General features: G+C 49.2%; 6 protein-coding genes across 6 annotated transcripts; 2 read left to right on the forward strand and 4 right to left on the reverse strand.

Moving 5' to 3' along the window:
• Positions 1-299: 299 nt before the first annotated feature.
• Positions 300-1,801, reverse strand: MRP3 (Component of pyruvate dehydrogenase complex, mitochondrial; the record flags this gene model as incomplete). The annotated part of the gene is made up of 2 exons (XM_044829169.1): positions 300-1,355; positions 1,484-1,801. The coding sequence occupies 2 exons, from the start codon at positions 1,799-1,801 to the stop codon at positions 300-302; spliced, it is 1,374 nt and encodes a 457-aa protein (XP_044675844.1).
• Positions 1,802-3,291: 1,490 nt separating this feature from the next.
• Positions 3,292-6,954, reverse strand: J7337_011633 (uncharacterized protein; the record flags this gene model as incomplete). Its single annotated transcript, XM_044829170.1, has 1 exon — positions 3,292-6,954. One exon carries the CDS (start codon positions 6,952-6,954, stop codon positions 3,292-3,294), a length of 3,663 nt encoding a protein of 1,220 aa, XP_044675845.1.
• Positions 6,955-9,669: 2,715 nt separating this feature from the next.
• J7337_011634 (uncharacterized protein) lies at positions 9,670-11,218 on the forward strand (the record flags this gene model as incomplete). The annotated part of the gene is made up of 5 exons (XM_044829171.1): positions 9,670-9,787; positions 9,840-9,945; positions 10,001-10,295; positions 10,377-10,584; positions 10,635-11,218. 5 exons carry the CDS (start codon positions 9,670-9,672, stop codon positions 11,216-11,218), a joined length of 1,311 nt encoding a protein of 436 aa, XP_044675846.1.
• A 44-nt stretch (positions 11,219-11,262) lies between these two features.
• J7337_011635 (uncharacterized protein) lies at positions 11,263-12,747 on the reverse strand (the record flags this gene model as incomplete). Its single annotated transcript, XM_044829172.1, has 3 exons — positions 11,263-11,985; positions 12,043-12,155; positions 12,207-12,747. 3 exons carry the CDS (start codon positions 12,745-12,747, stop codon positions 11,263-11,265), a joined length of 1,377 nt encoding a protein of 458 aa, XP_044675847.1.
• Positions 12,748-13,517: 770 nt separating this feature from the next.
• Positions 13,518-16,799, forward strand: J7337_011636 (uncharacterized protein; the record flags this gene model as incomplete). The annotated part of the gene is made up of 7 exons (XM_044829173.1): positions 13,518-13,833; positions 13,883-14,047; positions 14,118-14,156; positions 14,210-14,293; positions 14,343-15,144; positions 15,198-16,764; positions 16,785-16,799. The coding sequence occupies 7 exons, from the start codon at positions 13,518-13,520 to the stop codon at positions 16,797-16,799; spliced, it is 2,988 nt and encodes a 995-aa protein (XP_044675848.1).
• Positions 16,800-19,274: 2,475 nt separating this feature from the next.
• Positions 19,275-20,222, reverse strand: J7337_011637 (uncharacterized protein; the record flags this gene model as incomplete). Its single annotated transcript, XM_044829174.1, has 1 exon — positions 19,275-20,222. The coding sequence occupies one exon, from the start codon at positions 20,220-20,222 to the stop codon at positions 19,275-19,277; it is 948 nt and encodes a 315-aa protein (XP_044675849.1).
• Between the last annotated feature and the right edge of the window lie 60 nt (positions 20,223-20,282).

Here is a 20,282-nt window from a genome sequence, read left to right on the forward strand (position 1 = left end):
TCATTGTACACGGGCTTTTCCGGCCTCGTAAATCTTCCACGAATGCTGCGACATGATCAGACGAAGAAGCTCTGTGGGTGTCCTCATAGATGCTCATCGTCGTCGTGATTCACCCATTCTTACCCAGGAATGCTCTCATGAGTGTCCCCATGATATCCCAAGTAAACTCCTTGTCGCATCTCCATCCCTCAGAGATCATCTCCTCCTGTTCTATAAAAAGTCATTCTTCGCTGTACCAGCCCTTTCAACTTTCCCAGCATAATTCGGTTTCAGGGGCCACTTGACGCTCTACCCCTAATTTACAGAAGAAGCTCAAGAGGGTTCTCAAGAACCTGCTTGAGCTCCTTGAGCCACTCAGCACCGACAGCACCGTCAACGACCTTGTGGTCGAAGCTGGCAGTAAGGGTGATTTGGTCGTCGAACTCAACACCGGCCTCGTTCTCGGCGGGGATGGCAACCTTCTTGGTGGTGCCAACAGCGAGGATGGCAGCCTGGGGAGGGTTGATAACAGCAGTGAAGTGGTCAACGGCGGGGTTCATGCCCATGTTGGAGATGGAAATGGTACCACCCTGGTACTCCTCAGGCTTGAGCTTGCCATCACGAGCCTTCTTGGCGAGAGACTTGACCTGGCTAGAGATGGCCTCGAGGCCACGGCCCTCAACACCGGTGACGATAGGGGTGATGAGACCAGTGGGTGTGGAAACGGCAACAGAGACGTCGACGTTGTTGAACTGGCGGATGTTACCGTCGCGCCAGCTGGAGTTGACCTGGGGAACCTTGCGGCTGGCGACAGCGATAGCCTTGATGAGGAAATCGTTGACGGAGAGCTTGTACTTGCCATCGGCAGAGCTGTTCAAAGCCTGGCGGAGCTTGAGGAGCTTGCTGACGGAGATGGAGCTGGTGACGTAGAAGTGAGGGTTGGTCTGGGTGGACTCGACCAGGCGGTTGGCAATGGTCTTGCGCATGCCGCTGATGGGAATGTCCTCGTAGGAAGCACTGGGGGCGCTGCTGGCGGCGGGGGTGCTGCTGGCCTTCTTGACATCCTCCTCGGTGATCTGACCGTTCTTACCAGTACCCTTGAGGCCGTCGATGCTAATGCCCTTCTCACGGGCAAGTCGCTTGGCGGAAGCGGAGATGTTGGGGAGACGGTCGAGAGCAGTCTGGAGACGGCCCTGAGACTGGTATTGTTGAGGCTCAGGAGTAGGCTCGGGGGCGGAAGCGGACTCAGACTTGGACTCGGACTTCTCCTCCTTCTTGGGGGCAGCGGGCTTAGCGGCGTCACCACCAGCGTCCTCAATGGAGAACTTCTCGAAGGCGGAGATATCGGTACCATCCTCAACAAGGACGGCAATGGGCTATATCAGAGAATTGCATGTTAGTGACATGATTTAAACGGCATTGAGTGATATTGAGCGTTGGAGGTAGATACCCCGAGAACCGAGAGGTGACCTGAGTGGTTTCAAAAAAAAAGTGAGGAACTTACGCTTCCAACGGCAATATCCTTCTCACCAGCATCCTTGAGGATCTTGGCAATGACACCCTCCTCCTGGAACTCGAAGTCCATCTGGGCCTTGTCGGTCTCAATCTCTACCAGGACATCACCAGGGGCAATAGAATCGCCGGGCTTCTTCTGCCAAGCGCCAATGTTACCAGCCTGCATGGTGGGCGACAGAGCGGGCATCTTGATGACCTGGTGCTCGGGGAACGAGGCATAGTGTCGCACAACGTGGGCAGCGAAGCCGGTTCGCAGGGCGCTGTGGGTAGGGGCGAGAACGCGCCTTCGGAGAGCGGCGCTGAGCATTGTGGGAGGTATTAAGATCTTTCTGGAGGGCAGAGATGTTAGTCGGTGATGGACATGGGGGGGGGGGGGGAGCGCGAATATGAACATGGCTGAGCCACTTTTGGGGATTTTGGGGGCTCTGAGAAAAGGACTCACCGGCCGGAAGGGCAATTGGGAGCAGAAGTATCGAGATGTGTGACTTACGGTCACGAACAGAAACTCGAGGAGCGGAGCGAAGAGATCAAGGACGGAGAGTGATGCAGCTCTGGCGTGAGAAGGAGAGGGAGAGAAAGAGTCGGGATCGGAGGAAATTCTTGGGGTTGGATAAACGTGGAGTTTTTTGCGTGTTGAGCTCCGAAGAGTGAGGTACTTTGAAGCTTTGGCGTGGGCTAAACCGCTTCGGGACTCAAAGTGGCTGCAGGGGCCTTGAAGAGAACCCAGCGTTGGTGGTTCTCAAGTTCCGATGCGACCGTTGAGAGGACAACATTCGGGCAGATTCAGGGCATTTTGGGGCCATTTCTCGAAGATTTTAGGGGAGTGATGCACTGTAAGCCACTGAGCTTTAGCCCTCATACATGGGACTGGGATGACCCGCCAAATTGGAAGGATTTGGAGCTCGCCTCGAGGTGCAAGAAAACACCGAACCTTGATATAAGGTGTCAAAATAAACTTGGCAAAGAGTCCCCTAAGCTTAGGCTAATTTACCTAAATACTTTTATCACTTTAGGTCAAGGTCTTGAGTTTTCTTTCCTCCCCTAGGCTCGCAACAAAAAAAAGGGACGTGGACGCCATCATGGTACCTTGGGTTCGGGGGATCATTACGCGATATGAGCGAAGTCCGGGTGAACAAGAATAGCGAACAACGCATGTGTAAGTCACTGAGAGTATTCAATGTTGTAGCTGAAGCATTCGTTTGCCAATTGCACTCTATTACCCCGCCCAAGCCCCCCAGCTTAATCGACATGTTTTAACCTCAATACTTCCTGATATTTATGTTGAGACAATTATCAAGGTCCTGCTGAAGTATCTTATCTCGCACTCCGGAGTTGCTGAATTTTCTTCGGGCAAATTGTCCCATCCTGACTTCGGGACAGATCGGCCCGGATCATGGTGGGGGGTTCAATTGGTCAATTTTTACCTAAGTTTTTGTGAGTCCACGGGAATAAACACTCTGGAGAAGACTCTGGACGACTTCAACTGCCAGATGCAAAACGCTTCCTCCATATGGAGAAGAACCATTGTTGATAAAGTTGCGGAGTGTCGTGGCATGAAACCCGTGATGCGATATGGGCCCATTCTTGGGCAGATGTTTCTGAGCAGCAATAACCTACTGTCCTGGGCAAACCACGATCGGTCACTAGGTATGCAAGTAGTCGATGGCCATCAAAGATCCAGTGCCAACTCATGATCATTGAAGGAAGAAATCTAAACTATCATCATTACATACGTCTAATATGCGAGGTATAAAATCACCTTTATACTTTTCCACGCTCTCTTGGGCCATTACAACCTCAACTTCCACCAGCCCACCATACTTTCACCATCTCTTTTGGTACACTCAATGCTGATGAGATGGACCTCTTTCTATTCGGTCCATTGCTTCCCGAGGAGCCCTTCGAGTCTTTTGATCCCTTAGAACTCTTCGACTTTGAATTGTTTGTGTGTCCTTTAGTGACCAGCACTGATTTCCTTTGGGTACCGTCTTCCCCAAGCAATCCCGCGCCCTGACGAACCACTCCGATCCTCTCTTTCACCGGCTTTGGTGGTGGTTTTGGAGGAGGCAGTGGCCTCATTTCCACCTCTTCTGGTATATACTCCTTAGGAACGATTGCACGGATTCCGAAGTTGCCTTCTTCTTTCTTTGACCGGCCATCACGTCCTCTACCTCGTCCTTTACGATCGAATCCAAGCTGGAAACGTTGCGGGGTATCTCGCTCGGTAAAAATGGCTTCAAGCTCACTGTCTGGCTGCCATTGTGCGGCTCGGGGAAGTGATTTGAAAAGATTGCCGTCAACGAGAAGTGCTGTAACAGATGCAATGGTTGTTGGCGAACGAGGAAGCCTAATCCGCTTCCAATAGATCCACGCAATGATATGAAGAAACATCAAGGCGCCCACGATACCCTGTAGAATTCGTGTGGCGATCGCATCCTGTCGAAGACGAACACTCTCTGTAACTTGACTACCGCTGATAACTGGGACGGCCTGAGAAACCGGCTCATCAGGATCAATACCACTGACAATATTTGTCCCATCTGTGACTGGGAATGTTCCTCCTGGAGACAAATGCCGTCGACTCTTGAAGTTCAATGACTGTGCCCTAATGATTCCGTGCTGAGATAGGATAGCAGACTGCACTTCGTTTGCGGCACTGGGAGTTGAGCTACCGAAAGTACTGTCGGGTACAGCGAACTGAGATGCGTTCAACATTGCAAAAAAGGTGTCAAGGAGACCATCTGAAGTTACGTTGATGAGCTTCGAGTATTCGAGCTCTGGAATAGCGACAGTCGTGTCCTGGGCGCTGCTTTCGACCGGAATAGGAGGATGGTCCGGATAGAGACGTAGATCGTCGGGTCCGTGGAAGAGAGCATCGACATCGACTGCTTCAATGGATTCGTTACAGGCAAGAGCATTGATGCTGCTCACTGACATGTCATTACTGCCCACATCGACTAGCTCTCCCCATATGTATAGCCAGTCTGAACAGTGTGGCGACGATGCCGTCTTTCTTAAGCCGACACCGAAGAGCGTATCTCTACTCAGGCTTCTGCCATTTGCAGGAAATGAAGTCGTTGTCGTCCCAATAATTGCGTTGCTACCATTGCGCTCTCCAGTTCCTCGGCAGGTCTCGCCTTCGAGATCGACACGTAGTGGATTGACTATTCTGTCGTCAAGTTTGTACTCGAGGGTGAGATTGGTGGAAATCTTGTCGGATTGGTATAGTCGGCATGACATGTTTGGGCGGATTGCTGTAAGTCGTGCACTGAACGTGAGATCCTTGCCTTGGACCGCTTCGGCTAGCGATATATTCGGTACGTTGAGATTCGCATATGTGAAAGGGGGGTACGGTGCATCGCCGGCCAGTATCAGCGATGCCATGATGGTATCGTTGGTACAGTCAGTACAGATAGGATCGTCGTTGGAGGATGCTAGACTGTTGGCGAAGAAATCCTCGGTACGCAAAGCGATGCTGGTGTTCTGAGCGACTGGCATCGGCTCAAACAGAGGAGCAGTAGCGACTACCATGAGAAGCGCAACAAAACCACCAGATATGGCGGCCAAAGCAGCGATATCTCGGATCTTAAGAGCCCTGGACCACGCGACATGCCTCAATGCATTCACAAGATTGAGTCCCACCGTTTCCTCGAACTCTCCTCGGCGTGAGAGATGTGAAAACGGCGAGAGAAGTCTTGTCCACCACTCTAAAGACAGCATGTACATTGCCACCAGAAGAAGCACCAAGCCTGGCACTACAGTCCATGCGATGTACGCTCCATCGTCCTTCATCGTCCTTAGCCCATCATTTCTCTGAGACACTCGTAGGGAAATCTCGAATCCTATTATAATACAAGCCAGAACAAGAATGTAAATCAACCGAATCAGCCCGTGCAACGCAACGGGCTGTCTCCAGCCTGAGGAATCGAAACGGCGAGGTAGAATGTTGGCTGGAGGTGTGTTGCCTCCAAAGATATGGTAATACCCCAGGTTGGGATTCTCCAATTTTTCGTGACCCTCAGCACCGCTCATGTACGTCGAGCCATCGAGTCTTGCTCTCAAATTCTTGTTGGGTGCAGCTCCCATGCCTTTCAGGCACTCTACCAGCGGGTGGCTGTGTGCCACCACTGAAGCCATACCAACGATGGTGCTGGGATCTCTGGGGAGGAAGCCTTTCCTGGGAACGAGGAACATTGTCGACACTACCAGAACAAAGCAAATAGCAAGAAATACAGTTATGATGTATGCTGGCACCGGTCGTACGACGATACGTCGTTCAACATAGCTCGCGATAGCTGTTGAAGTGCTTGTTGAGGGTTCCATCATGGCATATCGAGCAATCACGGCCGAATACTGCGTGAAGAAATTCTCGGAAAGTCTTCTCAAAGTATCGATGTCCGTTAAAGACGCCAGACTAGGCAAATCTCCTCCATCCCTTGAGCTCAACACGATGGCAGCCGACATAGCTTCGTCAATATCAACAATGGCTTCTCGACTATACGATGAGTTCGTGGACGCTGCCAACAGCTTCAGTCTTCTTACTTGGTCGGATTCGAAGGTGCTAAACATAGCTCGAGCGACGGTCCATGCTGGCACCTGACTGAGCGTGGTGTTTGTCGCCTGTTGGGCCGGTGTAACGGAAAGGACGGTCTCGGGCGTTTTAGAAACCTTTATTTTGGTGATGATGTAGTTGGGCTTACACAGAAATGCAGCAGATGTCGATATTGCGCCATTGAAACGATTATTCGATGTCCTTGACTGGCGCTTGAGCTGATCGATATCGACATCCAGAATACTAGCCATAACAGCTATTCGCTGATCATCGTCCTTCGCAGAATTTCCACACTGAGCTAGTTGAAATGCAAGAAACATTCTTGGAAGGTCTTCGTTACTCGTGTTGGCGAGTTTCGTGCTTGTAATCGTTTGGTTTGAGGAACATTTTCCATCTGATAGAGTCATGTTCAACAGCATAGCATTCCCATTTTGTAGTCGCATTGAGCTCAGAGTCAACTCGGCTTCTTCGCAGTCCATATCACCGATAAAACCGTCCACACCAGCGGTGATCTGTTTCAGCTCAGGGATATCGCTTATGAATGGCGTGTAAGCTGCTCGAGATGTAACTCCGTTTGGAAAAGTGATATTGTCAACTGCAAGAGCTGCAAGAGTGAAGTACGGCAAAGATCCAGCATTGTCCAGCCCGGAAACACTGTCGATGAATTCGGATTGAATTGTTGTAGCGACCTTGTGGTTGGCAACCGTGGTGACTTTGGGTGTGATGAAAGCCACAGAGAAAATGATTATTAATTTGAAGATTATGCCGGCAATGGCTGGAATCGTTACTAGCCAGTCCTTGATCTTAATTGATTTGAAGACGGCTGCAGGCTCAGAAAGAGAAACGTAATCCAGTAAAAGAGACTTGTTAGCTTCAACTTGCGTGTTCAACATGCGGATCCATGGCATGGAAGCAGAAGCCTGAAACTCAACTCTGTACCAGAAAGCAGCCACGAGAATAAATATTATAGTCGTTCCATATTGCCACAGGTATCTCGAAAGATCGTCGGACTCGTGAAGGCCTCCATTGTGTTCTGATAACTGAAGTGCGACTTGTACTCCTGCTATCAAAGCAAAAAGCACAACAACATATATGGCCAATACTCGTCGATGCAGAAAGACTGGGCGCCATGGTAATTCGATTTGAGTAGGTTCGGATGGCGAAAGGCGCGGTGAGTCAGGGAAAGCCTGGCTCATCCGCGATTTGATGCTTCCCAGAAAAGGCCACCGTATTCCGCTGCTTCTTGATGGTGAAGGATTATTACTTGGATCAAAAGGAGCAGCAGAGCTGGCCAATCTTTCGGAATCGAAGAACGAAGCGACGTTTCCGTGCTGGGAGCCTGAGAAAGCTGACCCAAGTCGATGCGAGTCTGATCTTCCCAAGCCACTCGAAGATCCAGGTTTTGAAGAATTCTCGACTCCATGGACGGCGCGTATATGTCGATGGTACGAGTCAACGGGCTGGCGTATCATTGGACGAGGAATCTTTATACTTTGTTCCGCTTGAGATTCCATCGTCGGTAGAAAGTAGTGTGATTATCTAGAGTGTTCAGTATTGTGCATGGTCGGTTCATTATCGTATTTAGCAGCAAAACCATGATGCTGAAGAATATGCAACCATGGAGTTTTCCCAGGATTCTATATCGCCATGTTGAGAGAGCAGTCGTAGCAGAATAAGTCGTAAAACAGGTTCTCGTGAAATGGAATTGAAGCAGATGTGACGTGATGAAACGTATCAGAAGTGAAAGAGAAAGACAGAGAGTGACGAAGACCAAAAGAAAGAATGAATGCAGCCAAGGCCCTGCAGGACTGGAAAACAATTGGAAGAAACTTTTCAACGAAAGACGTAAGGTAGGTGGTAAGCAAGAAGCAAAAACAGACGGAAGCCAGTGAGAATGTGACGAAGGGGAAGAAGAGAAGACAAGACAAGACAAGACAAGAGACAAATCACATTGGAAGATTGATATCAAGGCCTTCCTTGTTCGCATAAGTCAACTACTCTATACACAATGCTAGCCAGCAGAACAGAAGACCTAGGACCCAAGTCACGGCAACAGAGAGCTAATGCCCTACTATAATACAGTTTTACAAGGCCAAGCAGGCGAGCACTTGCATGTCTGCAGTTCCCCGTCCCATGTCTTGGTCGGAGGAGCCTCAAAATGTCATCGCTTCTCCGTGTCATAAGAAGACGGTAGCCCACAAGAGGATAAGCCGAGTCTAGATGAAACGGGCCCAACAGGGGTATTCTCCTTGGGATCCGAAGACCTGGCAGCACAGCAGACGTAAGTTTCAATTATTGGCCAGGGTATTCGATAGCACTGCAACCCCCTATGATTCCAATGTTTTTGGTCGCTTGCGATGAGGCGTTTAGGACTGCGGTAGACCGTCCGTTGCGCTGCTGTTTCTTAGCAGCCGCAGGTTATGGGCAAGGGTGGTCGCATACGTACGTACGCGGAGAAATATCTTTCGAGGAACTATCGTCTCGTGAGCATCTGTTAGCTCAGGGCGAATTGCCCAAAAAGACGTTGTGTTCCCCAGATGCTTGCCTGCATAAAGTGAGGATACCCCTGCCATCCATGCGCTTGAACAAATCACTCACAGGCGAAATTATACCCATGACTTGGCTGGCGCATTATTGCAATGCTGAAAATTATCACCGGAAAATAAATCCTTGCCTTGTTCAATTAAACAAGCTGCAGATGCCTGTCCTGTATGTTAGCAAACCAAACATTTTTGACAGGAAACGTTTTCTCGTGGACTGAGCGGCATTTATTTTGTGACCTGGTAAATTAACAGGACGAAAGTGGCCCGTCAGGCTGATGCTGTAATCATCGCGTCGTCAGATATAATACTTTGCCTAATAAGTGACAAGGATGAGACACAACTCGTGTACTATCGTCGTCGGCAGCAAAAGTGTGATGTATTAGGATGTGTTTTGTTGGTGTTGGAGCATAGCCACACCTAGATTTACAGCGCAGGAGTCCTACCCAGTAGTTCTACTTCAACTATCGAGCCAAATACTGCGAATGAGTGAGGACTTTGCCTCAACTGTCAATGCCTGACTCCCGATAAACCGGAAGCTTTCGCAAGAGGTTTCAGATCCTTCTCCCCATGACCTGGACCTGGTAAAAGAATAAATACCTGAAGCGAAGACTTGCTCAACTCAATTCAAGCCATGTTTCGAATGTCACTAGTGTCGTCTGATTCCACGGAAGAGCTCGGGCTGCCGAGATCTTGATCTTCCAACGGCTCTGGTCTGGTCTGGGCTGGATCTGGAGCTAAACTGAGACTGCAACTCTGGTGTAGATCAATAGCTCTTCTGCGATCCTGACAATGGTCTTCATTTTCGTAGATCTATACCAAGTTTGTATTGAAAGATCCCTTCTTTGGTAACAAAACCAGTTTTGTATAAATTTTGAGGCGCAGCATCAGCAGTCACGAATTTTTAATGCCTGTGCTTTTAATCGTGTTCATCCTCTTTGTCTAAGCGGCGGATCTAGCTCCCTCTTATAGCACAATGCCAACCCAGCACTTTGTACCATATGCAGCGTAAAACACTCGTTAAAACCATATCCACATCCAAGTCAGTCAAGCAATATTTCGGATACCAACTCACAATCTATCATGGGCTCATCTTCTTCAAAGACTGCATACTCAGCCAACAACACAGGCGGGGCATCAGTTGCTGCATATGAATTATCGAGCGCTCTGACTGATACCCTGAGCGAGATCGACCTCAATGGTTAGTTGTAACTCTAACTTGTTAATCAAACACTCACTGAGTCGGCTAATAGGTAGCTTGAATGAGCAACTTCGCCAGCTGCTTGAACGTCTAGATCAAGAAGCAGCCAAGTATGCCAACTCCAGGGTTAACGATGACGATTCAATAGAATGGAACCCGTGAGTATTGCCCTTGGCTTTTTGGACATGGCAGTTCTGACGACGAGGTTCTCAGGTCTCAATCTGAAGTCCAGCTCATATCGGCGGCGTGGAAGTGTGCGCGTGGGACCTATGACCTCGAGGGCACCATGGCTGATACCAGCTACTGCACGTTTCGTCGTGATCAAGTAGTCGACAGCTCTTTCGCCGGGACCGTCAAACTCATCACATCTACTGTCATCGAGGCCAAGGCAGACTCGCCGGCGACTGATTCATTACCGGTTCTGGTGCTGGCAATACGCGGAAGTGCCAGTAAAATGGACCACATCGTAAATGTCAACGCTCAGCCCAGGACGACCGACAGTTTCATTGTGAGTTACCCCTGACCACTTTGTTTGTGAAGCCATTTTGGCGTCATTTCATATAGGCTTTCACCCAACTAACAGTGAAAGGGGTGTCTAGAGGACCTTAAAGCCCATTCTGGCTTCTTGAATAGTGCACGAGCTCTGGAATCGATTGTCACAAATCTAATCAACAAGTATCTGGAGTCTTATCCTGAGATGGGTAAGAAGAAACCGCACATTCTTTTTACGGGACATTCCGCCGGCGGAGCTGTATCACAGTTATTATATCTTCGCCATATGTCCAACCAAGATTTAAGTAAGTTATAGAAACGAGCATGGGATGAGGAACTGCCTAACAAGATACAGACAAGTCTGCGAGATTTTCGTGCGTCACATTTGGCGCACCTCCTTGCTTGACCCAGCGCGTTGATCTCGACATGTTTCAGCCAAGTCGCGGAACTGTGTGCGTCAACGTTATCAACGAGTTCGATGTGGTCACTCGAGCCGACAAACCATACATCTTATCCTTGATAGATGTCGCCAGAGCAATGCTAGACTTGCCACCAAAGACAACCATTTCCGAGCCTGAAACAAGCGAGAGGATAGTCGGCGCTGCTTTAGAGACGACTAGAGATGAAAAATGCCGCATTTCAGACGATTCTGAAGACTTTCTTGTCAAAGAATCAAACTTTTGGCGCTTTCCTCGGCCTTTCTACCACCATGTCGGACCTAGGGTTATTCTTTTGACACGCTTCGTTGACAATCAGATGAGTCTCAAAGCAGTTGAAACAAGCCCTTCGGAGTTCCAAAAGTTGCTCTTCTGCCGTGTTACTGTTCATGGCAAGAGATTCTACGAGGAAAGGATTTGTGCTTTAGAGCAGGGACGTTTCAATAATCGGTCAGCCTGGAAGCCAGGAGATTCTAAGGATAAACTTCTTGATCAAAGATAGTTCTACTGAGCAACTAATGGCCAATTCTGAGAATGCGTCTTGCCCTATGAGCGAACTGGCAACTTGACATGATTTCTCCGTCTTGCAGATTCCACAGCCCGATAAAACTGGACATCAGCCAATATCTTGTCGGCGAGGGTCTCCGCAAACCCTGAAACTGGCGACTCTCCAAGAAACTCATCCCCATCAGCAGAATCCTCCACGGCCGACATAATGGCCTGACACTCCCAGCACAAGCAAACCGTGTACTCCTCTCCAAAACGAATACGATAGAGAGTCTGGGTCTCATCGTTTCCGACCGCCAATTTTGACTTCTTGATCTTGTCATCATGGTTAATGAAGCGGCCACAGCGTGCTTCCATGGAATTCAGGTAGGCTGTTGCTGAGAGTTGGCTGGTATGCCAGACCAGGTCAATGTCGAGCGCAGGAACGAGCATCTTGCCAGGGTAGAATTTGAAAAGCCTCAGATACCTCTCATATCTCTCAACTGCTCGGCGAAGAGTACCTTGCAGCGCTGGGCTTCGTATCCATAGATGAGCGTTCATCTTTTCAACGAAGACGCGTTGGCGCTCAACATTATCGACGAGTTTGCTGATGAAGCGAGAAGCATATGGCTTGTCGATGTCGTGTGTTTTCATGTTGCCTTGTCGGATAATTGATTTGAGAAGAGTGCCTGGAATAACTGCTTTTCCTTCAGGGACTTCCCAGGTCTTTCCGGTGACTGCCCAAGCATCACGGATGGGACCTTGCGACGAGATTGAATCGTGCTGCATAGCAATTAGTTTATGTTATTGAGTTGGTGACATTGCCCGGTATAAACGCACAATAAGTTTCCATGGGAAATTGACCCTTGGGAGGTATTCCCAGTCCTGGTTACGGCAGTAGTCCAGATAGTCAGAAGGGTTGAGTAGGAAAGCATGCCAAATCATCAGTATATCTTGTTGAAGGGTCAGTTACGTGTCGGCTGCGAAAGAAGTGAGATACTCACCCACGGGTGGCAGCCATGAGGATTCAGTCATTGATATACCAGCCTTCATATCGTTGGCACCGTCTTTCCCCATCGCCGAAGTCAACCAAGCATCGAAACTGGCAGCCCATACCAAAAACCTTTGCGCTGCTTCTCCAAGGTACCACGTCCATTTCTTATCCCGCTTGGCCTCCCACGACGGGTTTCTTAGGGTGACTTCTTGATTGACATGCTTTTTCAAGCCTTTAATATACTTGCGACGATAGATCTTCTTGGTCGGCTCGCCCAAGTTGAACGACTCGTCCAGTTTCTTTGAATCGAGAATCTTGATGCGCAAGGCATGGAATGCTTCTAGCAATTCTAGATGCACGGCGCATTGCACTGGAGTGGGTAGGTTCTCTTTATGAGAGTCATCGAGTTCGCTGAAGATGTCTGGATTCGGGATGATGGGGTTTTCATCCAAGTCAGTGGCTGAAGGATAGTATGTCTTTGATATGTTGTTGTTGAAGTCGCTGCTGGCTTGGTGAAGTGCACCTGTGTTGTAGCCGATGAGGTGCGACATCTTTCAGTGAGGTTTGGGTATAAAGGCGAAGTGCTTGGGGAAATGAATGCAAAGGCGCTGGATCTTCCAAGTATAAGTGGTTGAGTCTGGATCACAAGAGAGTGTCAGAGTTTGATGTTGCTCGTCAGTCAGTCAGTCAGTCTTGATATCAGCACCTGAGCTGGTATGCCTTGATCATAACAAGACAATTAGTGAGCATCCACCAGATGAGTCGAGCCGCAGGGCTGAGCCGATGAAGCTGGGCAACAACACTTATCATCATCATTAACAATAGACCCTTGTCGGTACTTGAGGCCTCTGCTAGTTTGATATTGATCTCATGTATCTTCAGGGCGCATCATTTCTAGGCGTCTACCACCTTGGCAAGAGGTAATTACCCATAGGCAGCCATCAAATCCCTTGTCTATTCTCCTCTTAATCTGCCTCGCTAACGGAAATGTCTTGCAAGAATGCGGAATTTAGAGGTGGCCCTACTGAAGTTCCAGCGACAATCTTGCTGTTTTGGGTGTTGAAACACTCTAGTCGGGCGAGCTGAACTACCCACCTAATTAAACAGGGCCCTTGCTGGGGCGCAGCATCAGACGAGAAAGGCAGTCTGTGAGGCTTTCGACGATGAATGTCTTAAATACCAAGCAATAATGGTGATGCCTATTTCTCGTATATCGCCGAAATACCTCATCGTGTGAATAAGAATGATCATATTCGCTCGTCAATTACCGACATACACGGCTTGAACTATCGGCAACCGCTCTTCTTCCAAGTCATTCACAATGTCACGCTTAAGGCAAAAGGTTCTTCCCGTGCTCGCAGCATCTTCACTGCCTTCATCCCATATTACTTCTGCGCCTGACATATCATGGACCCGAGTTGGCCCCGGAAAAGACCATCTTCTTTCAGAGCTGGAGAGCTTGTACTGGGATGGCGTCAAGGCCGAGCTTGAGAACATCGTTCGCACGCTTAAAGCGTGGCAGCAGCCAGAATTCGCCGATGTATCTATTGAAGACGAGGATGATGATCTCATTCATGGCTTCGATACGTTTCTCGACTCGGTCAGTCAGCAATCTCGAGCACACGCCATACGATATGGTATGTATGAGATCTCCCCCAACAGCGAAATCATATTAACAATTCACAGGGAAAATGAAGCAGGAACAGGCTCGGCTCCAGAAGAATTGGTCGACTAAAAGCAAGGCATATGGGCGCAAGTTCGCGAGAGATGCTATTATCGATTCCATATCAGATCGAATCACACAACAAGCAAGTGATCATATCAAGGGTGATGTAAGAGGATCGATTGAAGGTACGCTTTACAATTCACAAACGGCAATGGGAGATGCACTTACACGTTCAAGCTGGTATCAAGCTCAAAGGGATGGAGCATAGAGCTTGGATCCTCCTTCAAGCTGCTGGTATGTAACACCCTCTGCAAATACTCAAACAATTTGACTGATCTCACCCTTAGGCTTTCTTGATATGGAAAAACTGATTGAGCATCGTCCGCCTCCTGACATGTTCGGATTCTGGAAGAGGCCAGCCATTCCCCAACGTGAGTCTATTCCTGTCACTAGCCTTTTTACATCACTCATATATAATAGTCGCACTTTCAAAGTTCAATGATGACTTCACTCCCAGCTTTGAACCTCTTCGTTGCATGCGAAAGCAATGCAAGAAGGTTGTTCGAGGAAGTATGTTCATCCGTAACGACGATGGCTCCGATCCTGGCATAATCTGCGAAGAATGTTATCGAAGTCATTACTACGGCAAAGACCCATATACAAAGGCCTATAAGCACTGCATCCTATCGGAGACAATCACGCCTGAGATTAGTAGGAAGTTGTGTGCGTGTCAAAGAATCATTGATGCTAGCAACAGTGAAAGCTTGTTCCCAATATCATGGATAGAAGGGCACACTGGCTACGGCAGCAACATCAAGGATAAATGCAAGCTTCTTCAACTCGGCGACGCGGTCGCTGAGGCCAAATATCTCGGACTGCAGAGCAGTGTAGGGGCGAAGCCTCGATCTCGGAAAGACATCGAGAAGTCCAATTGGAAGGCAAGAGTGGAGGAGCAGCAAAAGAACAGTTATACCGGGTCCTATGGATATACGTCCTCCGCTAAGGGAAATGTTAGTGACTTCGAGGACGAGGAAGAGCCCAAGTCGAAGAATGAATCTGGACCTCGGGGTGGACGGCTCAAGAGGATGAAGACTGTTCAGGAGACCAGTTTGCATGCGAACGATCGTTCGCCTACTTCGACTAGCGTCAGCGTGGCGGAAGAAGCAGCAGAAGATGGAGATATCCCTCTGTTCTTCAGGAAGTACGTTGAGAAGTATCCTTACGGAAATGTTCACATGGCGCTCCGTGTTGGCCCTATCGTCATTGAGAACGGAGTTGCACAGTAAGTACCCCTTTTCTTCCCGCTATGTTAATAGTCACTCACAGATAACTTAGTACCAAAGGCGGCGCTCTCGTGTCTCTTCGAGAAATGCCCATCTTCCACGAACGGTTCCACCTGCAGACAATGCCTGACAGAGACCTTGCAATTGGGGGCGGTCTGGATCGTCCTGTATGGAAACGCAAACGAAAGCCCACCGACCGCAAGAGATACAAGGCCATTATGAAGCAAGTCGTTGGCGTGCCATTCAGCGGTGATTATGCTTCTCATGACCAGGAACTTTCTATCATTCAGGATCTCTTAGATGCCTGTAAACAGCCATTTGACGACCCTGGACTGCCTACATCTGATCAAATTAAGCTACTCGACAAGGTGCTCGCGCCAGCTTTGGAGAAGCTCAAGACGCTTCTCAATCCCAGACTAAGGGTATATCTTGGTAGTATTTCAGAGCGGCTTCTAGACCACGATGTTAAGCTGGCTTGGAGTGCAACACATAACAACTGTCAGACTTTCTGCAGTTCACTCATCGACAAGACACTCTTCCAGCCTCTTGTCAATGGGGATTCTGGTGGCATGCTCACTGATGTGTCCCGTCTTTACACCATGAGCTTTGTGTGCCCAGATGAGGGATACAAGAGGCGAGGTGTACGAACCAAGTTTGATGTTCCTTTCGGGCTCACTGAAGAATACCTCCTCCGCTTCCACTTTGGACGTCACGATGAATCAGATATCATCGATACGTATCAAGAGTATTGGTATGACTGGGGTGCCTTTGGCAGCACGCTGTACAAATACCAGGACTTGTATCCTTGGGACTGTACAGAGGCTTATGGGAGATATCCTACCAAATGCGGTGACTGCAACCTTGCCAAGCATGTTTGGGCTTTCCCATTCGACTCATGGTCTATATCCTCGCATCATCTCTCACGCGACCGTCACATGTACGCACCAGCGCTGACTGACAAGGACTTGACAGCCGTTGGCAAAGGTGCCACTGCAAGTTCGTGGGTGCGGAACCGACTCACAGTCCTCTCGGCTATGTCTGTTCTTCACCGAGCAGCCACAGCCATGGCTCAGTCGGTCAAGTTTCAAAAGGCCACTGCATGGCTGCACAAAGACCTAACACAAAGCACCCTTGATCCGTCTCTAGCAAGAGTCAAACTTGGTGGTATTCACCGTGCTCAGCCATGCAGTCACTACTACGAAGCTGGAGTTTACAGTCATTTCTTTATTGCTCCCTGGGCAACTCTCACTCGTGCCAAGAAAATCGAGGCGTATGAACTACAGCGAGACGGCCGCGTTGGTCTGCCTGATATGCCAGCTTACCTTCGAAAGCGACGTTTCGGTGGGCATGTAGACTTGACGCAGTACAACTATGTTGACTTTGGAGGTACAAACCCGGCACCCGACATCGACATGCTCAACTTGGCGCACCATCACCACATAGGCATGGATCATGTAGATGGCTGCTACACCGACTCCCACTTCAGTCCAACGTCCGAGAAGCCGTGCCATGTCTGCGCGAGCGGGTGTGGAAGTTCAGCACGCAACGCAGCAGACTGTGCAAGTGGGGAGACTATCAGGATGGCCGAGGCGGCTACTGCTGCTGCTCTCGCTGCAAGTGTTAGTCACTCACATTCAAGTTGTGGAGGGGGTAGTTCTAGCTGTGGTGGTAGTTCGAGTTGTGGAGGGGGCAGCAGTTGTGGTAGTTCTAGTTTTTGAGCGTAAGCGATGAGGACTTGTATAGATTTCATGCAGTATACAACAATATCAGATGTTAAACTTGGTCTATACTTTCTTATCAGTGACCTGCCTATCCTTACATATAACCCAACAGATTAAACACTGCCTTCTATACCCTCCACAGCTACCACCAAGCACACATACTATAATGGTTCAAATAACTCCCGCATCAGTGAGTGAACCGACACCGACGAAGTGTTAAGAAGCTCCGTTAAAGTTTAATGGTCCCTCATGCAGTCACTGCTAGTTTCTCAAGCACACAGCCTCCGATAGGCTATAGCATCACCAACTTACAATGGAACGGTGTGCCACAAGTTTGTCATTCTGCTTCCAGCTGATTGCTTGCACTAGGTACTTGTTGGACTGCATGTTCTTGGTAGCCACTCACTAACTACCTTATGAAAACTTCTCTTTGCATATTCTAGTGTAGTCCCAGTAGCTTAAAAGTTGTCCATGAATCATGTTCAGCGGGCTGTCCACCTGTCAGGCTTCCATCTTACGAATCAAGTACTGTTCATCAAGAGTCTCTGGTGTTCTTCGCCACTAGTTGAGCAGGTCCCATCACAACGCCACGGCCCGAGTGGTTTCTCGCTGGGTTTGGCACATGGCTAAGTTAGTTGGGTCCACGGCACGATATCGGTGTGCTTAGCGTTTCTGTCAGTGACATTTGGACTGCAGAGATTGATTCTTGAGCGATTTACGAATTATGCGACAAGGTTCTTTGCAAGATATTCTAGTGCTTGGTTTTGAACAGTTGAGACTGGCTGTATGGCTGTTGGGCTCCTGCAATGCTGCACAACTGCAACTCAACAAATCCTTCAGTGACCTTTCTGAGCAGGGTACATCGAATACCACAAGCCTTTTCGCGCTGCACACACTTTAAACACCTCCACCTTTTCAACAACCCTCTATCTTGACTTATCGTCCCCACCATCTCAAAATCACTCGGTGATACTCCCTCACTCCACAGTGGCATTGCGAGTCAACGAAAGATAAGTATCTCCCAAGAAAGTCCACGACAGCAGGTGACGAAAACCAAAAAGTCTCACCGCATGTGATATCCAAGACTAAAAGACTTGTCACGATTGAGTCACCGCACTTGCAGAGTCTGCAGGGTAGGGTAGGGCAGGGCTCCGTAGGTGCAGTACAGCACTGTATGGATTGTCTCCACCCACGCCACGTTGTGATCTGCCAGGTACTAGTCAGGGCATGGGCCGCTCTGATTGGTTCCAAGATTCAGGTACCGAAAGCCGTTGGGAGGCAAAAAGCCCACAAGAACAAAGTTTATGCCTCAGAAGCGAGCGAGCGAGCGTTGAATCAGCGGTTGCTGCTAGAGAGTAAAGTTTCTTCTAGTTGCTCGTTAGGGGGAGACAAAGCACAGCACAGCACAGCACATGGCGTGTCCTTTGTGGTTGTGAGGTACGGCCCGCTACTCTACCGAGGAATAAAGCCTCCCTACTAGGTAACTATAGGTGCTCTGTGGATGGCTGCTGATAATTTGTGACGCTACCTTATTTCTCAACCACCTCCGTCACAGCTGAGTAATTATGATCTCGAGGTTACTCAAAGACCTTATAGTCTCAAAAATATATCGAAGCTTATTGCTTGTGCAACTAACAAAAGTAAACAAATTCCGCGTAAGCATTGCGCTGCGCTGCGCTGCGTGCATATATACACTGTAAACAAGGACAAAGGCCCACTAAGCCCCTATCTTGAAACAATGGATAGAAGCTGAACCTGCATTAGCAGCACCACCAGAGCTGGTCGTGGGCAGTTCACAGCCTGTCGTGAAAAGTCTGATTGTCATGTCTCCATCATAGAGAACACACCAAGAACTCCCAAAAGAACAAAAAAAAGACGCAAGAAAAAGGCAGAGATTTTCGATGAATCGAGATGAAAGTTGTGTGTTGATCATGGTGGGTCTCATCCACTGTTGATCGTTGCATCGGCAGCCATCTTGTTGATCCAAGTTGCGTTTTCTCGAGGGTTTCGATCCTTTCGCTCAGAGGATTCGGCGCGATCGGGACGGATTCAAGATAAATAAATCACTTGGCGAAGAGAATTGACAAAATCTGGGGATCGGCGGGGGATCAACGCAATTAGTTAAAAGCGAAGCAACGACATTTCACCATCACACCAAGACAAAGTCACAACAACATGTACCATGAAGCAGGAGAAATGAATATATGTCATAACACTATGAATATATATATGTTAGAAGGTATAATATATAGATCCCAAAGCCAAGATCCAGGATCGCCCTGGACGGCTAAATTCCGAGCACCGTAAACACCAGGTATACATAGAATAAGCCCAATTCTATAAAATCAAGTTTTACGCAGAGGCCCAGCTCTCATATGAACTAAACCACAAGCTATGATTGACATAGCTTAACCGGAGTAGTCAATGTCGACGGTGAGGCGGACCTGCTCGGCAGGAGTGTTGATACCAATACCGTCCTCAGCCTCCATGCCACCGAGGTAGGCGTTCTCGCCAGTACCTCCGGGGTTGATGGTAGAGCAAGTGTTGGAGGAGGTGTCGCAGACTCGGAGACCGGGGATGTCAAGCTTGGCGGCGGCAGAGACAAGGCAAGAGGCGTCAGCGCCAGACCAGTTCTTGTTTCGCTTGCTGCCAAAGTCGAACTCGAGCCAAGTACCGGCCCAGAGGTTGTCTTTTGTGGTGGGGACCTTGGAGGTGGCACAAGCGCAGCCACCCTGGGAGTCGCTGTCGAAAGCAACAACCTGTGAGCTGGAGGCGGAAACAGTGAACTCCAGAGCAACGTTCTGGGCGAAGAAACCGTCGATCTTGCCATCAGGTCCGATCTTGTTCCAGCAAGCACACTCCTTGTCGCCATCGTGATCGTTGTTGAAGGTGACGGTGTAGTCGTACTTGTCGGCGACATCCTCATCGACAGTCATCATGTTGCAGCCAAAGTCACCGGGAACACCAGTGTTGCCAGTGGAAGCAATGTCCTCGAGAGTGGCGCGCTTGGCCTTCTTGCCACCGCAGAAAGCCTTGTAACCGGAACCGGAGCCGGAGTTGTGCTTCTTGCCCTTGTTCTTAGCAGGAGCGGAGGCAGCAGGGGCGGGAACACTGGTGGAAGCCTTGGGAACAACGGTGTCGGCATCGACCTTGGGAGAGGCGGGAGCCTCAGCGACAGCGGTAGCAGGGGCAGCATCAGCGGTGACGACCTGAGTAGCGTACTCAATAACTGTGACGGGCTTGTTGGCAACGACGAAGTCGCGCTTGGCGTGAGCACGCTGGTGAGCGTGGCCGCTGGGGTGGGCAGAGACGCCGAGGGCGGCGGCCAGAATGACAACGGAAGAAGAGACCTTCATTTTGAGTGATTTGTGTATATGTTGTGTTGTGTTGTGCTGGAAGAGTGACTGCTTTTGGTA

Source organism: Fusarium musae, chromosome 9 (assembly GCF_019915245.1).
Source record: "Fusarium musae strain F31 chromosome 9, whole genome shotgun sequence".
NCBI lineage: Eukaryota > Fungi > Ascomycota > Sordariomycetes > Hypocreales > Nectriaceae > Fusarium > Fusarium musae.